Here is an 8,898-nt window from a genome sequence, read left to right on the forward strand (position 1 = left end):
CATCACTCGGCTTTTGAGATCAATAATAGCTCAGTTTTACAGATGGTCTGTAAGGAAAAACAGCTTGAAGTTTCATGCAGAGCCCACAGTGAGAAAAAAAGCCATTAGTTTTTTGAAATAATTTCCTTGCTGTTGAGCTATGAAATGTCAGTATTTATTGCAAACCTTAATTCGCTCTTTAGTCATGACATTTTTGGTACTATTATGCTACTGATTTATTTTCTTTTACAACACATGTTTTTTTTTTTACCCCCTTCCCATAACATTTGTGTTTTGTTCAGAAGAATCTTAAGAAAAATGAATGGAAACAAATTATGCATGAGTGGGTTCAGATAAGAAAGATTATTTGACATCATAGCAACAGGATTACAAAGTGGCCACTGTGGACAATGACAGTGACAAAATCCCAACTAGTCCTGGAGTAGAGCAAAGTCGGTTCATTACAAGTCACAATAATATGATAAATTCTATTAAGGTATGCAAAAAAAGTCCTTTCCCATCTTTTGTTCAGCATATCATGAGTGAGATATAATCAGATGCTGGTCTCTAAACTTGGAAACTAGACGAGTGTTGCTGGTGCTTTAGGTCTACAAGAGGTATTTTAATTCCTGTTGGAGCTGGGTGGTTGGAAGTGAGCCTTGCACGCAGTCCTTTCAGTTTGAGCTCAGCATTTCCAAAGCTCTGCTGAGACACCAGGACGCTGGAATGGCACGTTCCTAAGCACCTCTCTCCCGCGGCTGCTGTTTTCCAGGTTTATGTCGCCATGCAGCACTATGGAGTGAACGGTTACTCCCTCCACGCCATGAACTCTCTGAGCGCCATGTACAACCTCCATCAGCAGGCAGCTCAGCAAGCCCAGCATGCCCCCGACTACAGGCCCTCGGTGCATGCCCTCACCCTGGCAGAGAGACTGGCTGGTAAGAACAATTCATGGCTTTTGATGTTTCCTGAGAAAGAAAAAAAAAAGCCTTTGTTGCTTGCACCAAGTGAAACTCTTTCTTGGGAGGTGGAGTGTGACATAGCCAACTGGCATGGCGTGGTCCCAAATACTGGCAGTGTGGCCAAGCTCTGCAGGTGACACATGCCCTCCAGTGCTCGCTGCCAGCAGACCGCTGCACCTTGCTGCAGACCAGCCTCCTTGCAGCCGGGGAGCCCGGGGGTGAGAAGGGATGCAGCCCCACTGTGTGGGATTGCAAAGAGAGAATTAAAAAGACACTGAAATATGTTTTAACAAGTGAACAAAAAATAGCAGAAAATTTTACTTTCTTGTTAGTAAATAACAGCAAATTGAATATGAGCACACAGTGAATTGGATTCCCCCATCAAGGGATCCAGGACTTGCATCCCCTAACAGCCATCTCCTGCCGTCCCAGGCCATAGCTTGTTCTTCCATGTTGCCCTTTCTTGCAACTGTTTTCCATTTCTTGTTCTACCAAACATTCTTTCTTTCTGGAAAACAATAGTCTTTTGGATCTTCTTTGGGTCTCACCTTGACTTATGTTTTCCTGGGGATCCTAGACCTTGGCTTGGGTGGCACTTTCTTGCAGGTCCTGCTGGCTCCCTCTCTGTTGCTTTTGTATTTTTCCTTCTGTAAAAGAGCTTTTTTAGGTTCAAAAAAATAATGTGTGACTTTTTACCCAGAGTGTTTTTTACACAGCAATGCTGGTGGTGAGACAGTGGCACAAGAGCCACTATTCCAGAGCATCTGATCTGTTTTTCTGTATCCAGCTATGAGTGTAACAGCACTACATCAATACTGTCATTAGAAGGAAACACAGAGTCCAGGATAGTATTTATGATTTGGTAGGGGGAATTGTTCAAAAATAATTGATGGAGACCTGAGGATATTTGGTATGGCAAGGCAAATATATCTGCTCTACATTTCAGTGTACCATAAAACACCCAGATCTGGCTGAGATCATCAAAAGCTACTGCAATGCAAATGCTCAACAGCTGCAGCATCACCATTTTGGCCAGGGCTTGGATGCAGTGTGGTAGAGCAGACCTGACAACCAGTATGCTGAAGCTAAAGCAAAAGTTTGCTGTAGGTCGGATTCTAGAGACCTTCCCAGAACAGACCTGTCTTCCCCGACTGACTGAAAATTACATATCTGCTTTAAGACAGCCTTCTAGCTGTCTGATAGTAAAGGAAAATAGATGTGGAGTGACTCCTTCCAGCCTAGAATAGGTGGAAAAAATAACCTACTCGGACAACTTCAGTGGGGTAAAATTCAGAGACGTGGGCTTAAGTCAAAATAAGGATGCGGAAGTTTCAGGATGGTCCTCCTAGGTGGGTAGTTCACGAAGGCATAGTGGCAAAGGTCTTGAACCCTTTGGGTCAGTGAGCCACAGGTGATTCTCAAATCTTCGTGCCATCAGTGTTTCCTTATCCGGCTGCTAGTAGTGATCTCCTTAACACGGTTCCTCAGACCACTCACTGTGGCCTGGGCTATCTCTTGGGGGGCTGTAGAACAGAGCTGGGAGTAGCTGTCCTCACCAAAGTGGGATCAAGGAGGCCTAGACTTTAACCCTGGCTCTACAGCTGGGCTGCAGAGTGATGACAGATGGGCACTTTCCTTGTCCTGGTCGTCCATCCACTCCTTCCCTCATCCTTTCAGGCTGTAGGTCATCAGAGGGGAGCAGATGGTCCTGAACTCTTCAATGTTCCTTGACAATATTGGGTTTCAAGGTGCTCCTTTCCTAGATGCAAGGGTGTCTTGAAAGATTTTTGTGATAGCTTACATTTACATGTATCATTTACAGTAGAGCATGGAGGACTTTATGTCTTTGACCCTAACTAGAGTAAAAGCAGAGGGAGATAAAAAAATAGAATAAAAAAATCTATTCTCATATTCTTAACCTGGAGCTTCAATTGCTTTTCTGACCTCTTATCTTTAAAATTAATAACCCACCTGGATGACTTTCCAAATTAAATCCCACAGTCCCCTTCTCTTCTTATCACTGGCGGGGTAGGCATTACCTAGCTATGAGCTGGTTCCTTTGCACTTGCTTCACATTCTGTTACTTCTGAATATCTTTCAGTGCAGGGTTATAGATCTCATTTGCCTTCCAGGGACAGTCAGAATAAAGCAGCACAAAAGCAAATGACCTTAAGTCAGAAAACAGAGGTTTCTGGTTGTAACTGCAAAGCCTCACCAGCAATTTATATTCTCCTTCTTGCACAAAGCCTGAAAACATAGTTAAAACATTAAAATAATTGCTGGTTGGCTCTTGTTGGAGTGGCGAAAAGTAATGCATGAGCTGCCACCTCGGGGGAGCTCGTAGGTCTAACCTCTACTCTAGAAATTCAGGAATATTCCAGCCTGCGGGTAGGGTGTTTAACCAGTGTCCTTTCTCCCAGTTCTTTGTACTTGAAACACAAATGCTTAGTTTCGTAAAACATTTTGGGGTATCTTGTCCTGGAACATCTCTTTTCCTTGCCTGGCTGTGTTGTGAGCTGTGTCTGAATGCTTCAAGGACGATTTCTTTGCCTCCAAAGAGGCAGCTACTACCAATGTTTTAACTAGCCAAAGAGCTCTGATACCTCGAATACAAAAGTCTCTTGCATGCAGCCTACACTATATTGTATTTGGCCAAAGACCTTTAGCCAGAGCATGTCTTTTCCAGGTTGCCAAAACCACACAGCTTTGGCAATTGCCCAGAAAAGCGCTGCAAATGCTGACTTAGAATGAAACAGCTGGAAGTTTGGAAGAGGAATGTTTGAGTGGTGCAAAGCTGATTTGCTATGCTCGTTAGCTGACACATTTGGAACCCAGCTATGTGGTTCTGGGGCCTGAGAGGAGTTTTTGTTTTGTTGTTTACATTCGTGCCATGATGCTCATGACAAAAGCACAAATAAACAGCAGCAAGTGCCTTCGTCTGGCTCCGTGCACTAATAATCCTACTTTTCTTCCTGTCAGGTTGTTTTCTAGTGTGTTTATTCCTCCCTTCTCCAGAAGGTCACATTCTTAACTGAATTAAACATGATACCAGACACTGCTCTTTTTGCATTTCCTCTTTGACAGCAAACCTCTCCCCAGACTATTTCATTCCAACACTATAGCACAGCATGTCCCAACATGCATAATAAAGGGTGGTTTGGATTTTTTTCATTTTTAAGTAACTTATTTTCATTGATTTAACATCTTTCTACTCCCACTAGTTGTTGTGCAAGAATGACGACTCTGGTAAAAGAATAAGCCTTTTACTGTGAGCCTCAGATTTTCCCCAGTCCGAATTTCTTCTCTGCCATCAATTTTGCAAGCACAGTTTGCAAAGTCAGACCTTCTGAGCAGTTCGTCTACTGAGCAGAGCTCAGCACATGAGCTCTGGGCTTGCAATCAGTGGGGCTGGGCTTGGTTCCTGGCTGGTGTTTCCACCCCAGATGCTGGAGAGTGTCCGTGCTCAGTAAAGCACGTGCTTTCAAGCTAAACACATATAAGCACATGAGCTTAAGTGCTTTCCTGAACTGGAGCCCAGAACAGCTCTCCAACATCATGCCTTGAAGACTACAGTGAGCTACACACAAGACACTGAAGAAGAGCCAGCTCAGCCCGGTTTCTGGGAAGATGCATGTCTTCTCATGCAGCTGCAGCCAACAAAATGAGCTGGAGGTATCTGCGTTCAAGCTGCAAGGACTCTTCCCAACGATCAGCGCAGCGCATCATGGCAGCACCGAAGCCTACTGAAGCTGTGCCCTTGGCTTCAAGGAGAACATGACACAGAACATTGAGCCCCTCTCCTTATTTCAAAAGCAAATCTCCTTGCCTTGTTTTTAATTTTTTCTTAATGAAAGAGGCTTATGGCGTGGTAGGGTCTGGGCATCTGCATGTCCTGCCTCACTAATGTTGGAGCACTTTGGCTTATTTCAACCACATTTAGCTTTGGAGTCTCAACAGTTCCCACAACTGTCATAGAAAGAGGTTCCCTCTTCAGCACAGGCTTTCTAGTCAGAGGTTTCATCTCCTCAGACACCTCAATTAACCACCAAAACACATGTATGCATTTTGTTAGATGTAGAGCCATGAAAACTTCGTTTTGTGTATTCGTATGGTGCTAGCAAGTGCTTTATTCAACTGTCAGCATACAAATTCCAATAATTAAATTGGCCACTTTTCTTGTCTTCCAACGGCTGTACATTTCAAGATATCATTTTGGAGGCACGTTATGGATCCCAGCACCGCAAACAAAGGCGAAGTCGCACAGCCTTCACCGCCCAACAACTGGAGGCACTGGAGAAGACCTTCCAGAAGACTCACTATCCAGACGTGGTGATGAGAGAGCGGCTGGCTATGTGCACAAACCTACCTGAAGCCAGAGTCCAGGTACTGGTATTTAGTGGGTTTGTGAGTGGGGATGTTTAAAAGAATATTGCAGGGTTCCCAGAGGGTTGACAGCTCCCTTGACCTTTCAAAATTCTTCCAGTGTAACCAAATTTTTGGGCCACTAAAGTTGTCAAAGACGGCAGGGTGGGGTGCAGGAATAAAATAATCTGAAGTCACACATCTGCTAAAGAAATTGTTAATCCACAAGCACATTTTTTAGATTTAGGATTGTCTGAAGTGTACACTGTTTTTCATTTGTTCGCATTTCTTTGGGGGAAATTTTAGAAACATCACCAGAAGTCTACTTATTTATTTATTTGCAAGGCTTTTCTGGATTTCTCAGATGAGCAAAACCCCAACTAATTCCAGCTGCTCTTTTCCACCAGTGTCAATATTTGTAACATCTCAGGCCAAGGTTTGATTTTGTGGTTTTTGTTTTTTTAATTTCTACTAGTGCAACATGTTTCATCACCTGCTGGTGGGGAGGTTCTTGCATTGCTGAACTTTACAAGGCTAAATAGCAAGTTCTTCAGTGTGAAGTGGATAAGTAGTAGGAAAAAATTGTTCTTTTATATAAATTTCAGGCTATTTTATCTTCAGAATTTTTGTTTCCTCATCTAACTAAACAACACTAACAAGATTTGCAGATATATTTCTTCCAATCTATGTCTACAGACTTAGGTTAAAAAAATATGGATTCTCTCCTCTTTCCCTAAATTCAGTTCCCAGATAACAGCCTATGCCTATAACAATTTATTTTGAATGGTGACGCCATAGTTTTGATACACTTATAGCTGAATGGCCTTAGAAACTCAGAGTACTCTACTGTAAGCCAATGTAATCTCATCAGACTCAGCTGTAAGACATTCTGGTTGGATGCAACGGCCTGACAAATGTAGGAAAAACCCCACAAAACAAAACAAACAAAACCCACCAGTGGAGTGGCTTAAAGAATCAACATAAAAGCTTGAAATTCTTTAAAATACATTTGTTGTGCAATTTGTAGAAGCACTGATAACAGGTAGCGCTCTAAGATCCAATAAAATGGAATGACATTTGGGCACAGTGGGCTTGCAGCACCTCATTACTTGGAGTTCCCCTGAAGCTCCCAGGCTGAATGATGCTGAATTTGGCACTAAGCAGGATTCTAACCATTTTTCCTCCTTGCTGTTTGTGGCATTGAAGGTTTGGTTCAAAAACCGGAGAGCCAAATTTCGGAAGAAGCAGCGTAGCCTGCAGAAGGAGCAGCTGCAGAAGCAGAAGGACTGTGAAGGGAGCCACAGTGAGGGAAAGACTGAGCCGCCCCTGCTGGAGACCCAGGCCACAACCCCAGACACTGAGAAGGTCCAGAGCCTCCCAAGCGAGGTAGGCGCAGACCTCAACCTAACCCTGTCGGAGCAGTCAGCCAGCGAGTCAGCGCCTGAAGACCAAACCGACAGAGAGGAAGAGTTTAAGAGCACCTTGGATGAGGCTAAAGTGGACAAGACCCCTGGTGTGGACAGCAAGGCTTTGAACTGCAAGAGAGCGAGCCCAAAAGCAGGTAAGGGGCAGTATCTTGATGGGGGTTGGTGCCAGGACCTGACATTTCCCAGGGGTATGCTGATGGTTGGGTAGAGTCCCTTATTCCCTATAGCGTGGGTGCTTGCAGGTAGGCTGCCCAGACTCACCTTCTTGTCCCCAGCACTAAACAGGACCCACAAAAGGCATGATGTCTATAGTAGCAGGAGCACAGAAAGAGCAAAAACCTTCTGCTCAGGTTAGAGCTAGGGGAGAACAGTGCCCAGCGGCAGCAGGAAAGCCATAGCACAGAGGCCAGCCCCATTTCTATGCTATAAGATGCGAAGTGTGGAACAGGCACAGGTTTAGCTCTCCTGAGCTAACACAACCCCTCTCATCTGCCCTCCTGATGCAAGACAGAAGCCCATGTTGCCATTCAAACCCTGCTGGGGTGCCGATCAGCACCTGCATCCAACCTGTACAAATAACCCCCATCCCTTCTGTCTCCTGCTACAGAGTCCCCTATCAGTGCGACTGTGACGCCTTCATCCAGCAGTGGCCTGGCTCAGACTCACTCCTACTCCTCCTCGCCCCTGAGCCTCTTCCGCCTGCAGGAGCAATTCCGTCAGCACATGGCAGCCACCAACAACTTGGTCCATTACTCCTCCTTCGAAATGGGGACACCATCTGCCATGCCCTACTTGGGCATGAACGTCAACATGGCACCACTGAGCTCTCTGCACTGTCAGTCGTACTACCAGTCACTCTCCCATGCTCAGCAGGTCTGGTCCTCACCCATCTTGCAGGCCTCCAGCTCACTTCCAAGCCTGAACAGTAAAACGACGAGTATTGAGAACCTAAGGCTCCGGGCAAAGCAGCACGCGGCGTCCCTTGGGCTTGACACCCTGCCTAACTGACTGCCAGATGAGCTACTGTTGCCCACCAGAAGATGCACCAGAGGTTGGCACTAGCCATGTCACTCCTTAAAACCCCACCCACCCATATCTCTTCCTGGAGTAAGGTGCTCCCTTTCAGGGAAAACTTTGCATTTATTAACGTCTTTTTAGCACCATGATTGCGTCAGACATTGCTACTGGCCTGGTCTTCACTAAATATTTAAGGAGGAAGGGGGAGAGGATGTATGTTTAGAAAGATGAACTGTCCTCTGGACTGCCATGAGTTAAGCCTGTAACGTTCAGGAGAAGCCCCCTTTCCTCATCCCTGCGCTAATGTGCCGACTGTGTTCTATACACCTTTTTTTGTTGTTGTTGCGTTCTTTGGGAAAAGAAAGAGTCCTGCTTTGTCTTGTATATAGTTTATAATGTTGACAGCACCCATCACCTGTGTGTTACTGTCAGTGTTACAGAACTGTGACCTCTTTTGCTTTTATTCCCCCTTCCTTCTCAATTTTGGTAGCTAGTATCAAAGTTACAAACCAGCCATCCTCCCGACCTCAGCTCATAGCTAGTTGCTCTTCTTGGGTCAGCATCCTAAAGGTGTTTATGATGAAGAGAAAAGATTGTGCACTTCACTGCTCTACTTCTTCCTTCTCTGCTAAAGCTAATTTTAGAACAGCCGGGAAATGGTATGAAGGTGAATTTCCTGTTTAAGCACTTCCTAGAAGGCAAGCATTTTTTGTTTACTTTTTAATAGCACTTGTTCAAAGAGAGGGGACAAAATATTGGCCAAATGCTGCTAGCTGGGGAGAAAAAAAAAGCCAAATTCATAGGATTATTTTTGATCTAGATTGCTTCCTCTTTGATCTTCAGTGAAGTGTAAACTCCTTTATTTACAAATTATGGGGTTTTCTTTCTGGAGAGCATTTTGGTTCAACTTTGACAATAGAGAATAATAAAAACTGTGTATGAACTCCTGGTGTGTTCATACACCATGAATTATATGTTTCTTTTTGACAAAAACTTGATTAATCCAAGCTGTGTTCAGAAAAACTCTCTGATCACCAAATTCTGACCTCAAGCCCTGCAGCTTCAGAAACTGGTTAGCAAGTGAAAATGTAACAAGTGAAAAATTCTGCAATGCTTGAGGCAAAGCAGGTGATAAGCAAGGGCTTTATATT

General features: G+C 44.5%; 1 protein-coding gene across 2 annotated transcripts; it reads left to right on the plus strand.

Moving 5' to 3' along the window:
- Positions 1-751: 751 nt before the first annotated feature.
- On the plus strand, positions 752-7,738 carry DMBX1 (diencephalon/mesencephalon homeobox 1). 2 transcript variants are annotated; one of them, XM_009945668.2, is made up of 4 exons: positions 752-917; positions 5,146-5,324; positions 6,510-6,864; positions 7,338-7,738. In XM_009945668.2, the coding sequence occupies exons 1-4, from the start codon at positions 764-766 to the stop codon at positions 7,736-7,738; spliced, it is 1,089 nt and encodes a 362-aa protein (XP_009943970.1). In that variant the 5' UTR covers positions 752-763. The 2 variants fall into 2 exon arrangements, with proteins under 2 accessions (XP_009943970.1, XP_009943969.1); XM_009945667.1 differs by having other exon boundaries at positions 764-915; positions 5,129-5,324.
- Positions 7,739-8,898: the final 1,160 nt, after the last annotated feature.

This window comes from Opisthocomus hoazin, chromosome 6 (assembly GCF_030867145.1).
Source record: "Opisthocomus hoazin isolate bOpiHoa1 chromosome 6, bOpiHoa1.hap1, whole genome shotgun sequence".
In the NCBI taxonomy this organism is placed as follows: domain Eukaryota; kingdom Metazoa; phylum Chordata; class Aves; order Opisthocomiformes; family Opisthocomidae; genus Opisthocomus; species Opisthocomus hoazin.

Excerpts from the sequence above, each read along its gene's own strand:
- DMBX1 (XM_009945667.1), top strand. The coding sequence starts at position 764 with ATGCAGCACTATGGAGTGAACGGTTACTCCCTCCACGCCATGAACTCT. Across the intron at positions 916-5,128 it reads ACCCTGGCAGAGAGACTGGC|CGGCTGTACATTTCAAGATA; the intron begins TGGTAAGAACAA and ends CTTGTCTTCCAA. Across the intron at positions 5,325-6,509 it reads TACCTGAAGCCAGAGTCCAG|GTTTGGTTCAAAAACCGGAG; the intron begins GTACTGGTATTT and ends GTGGCATTGAAG.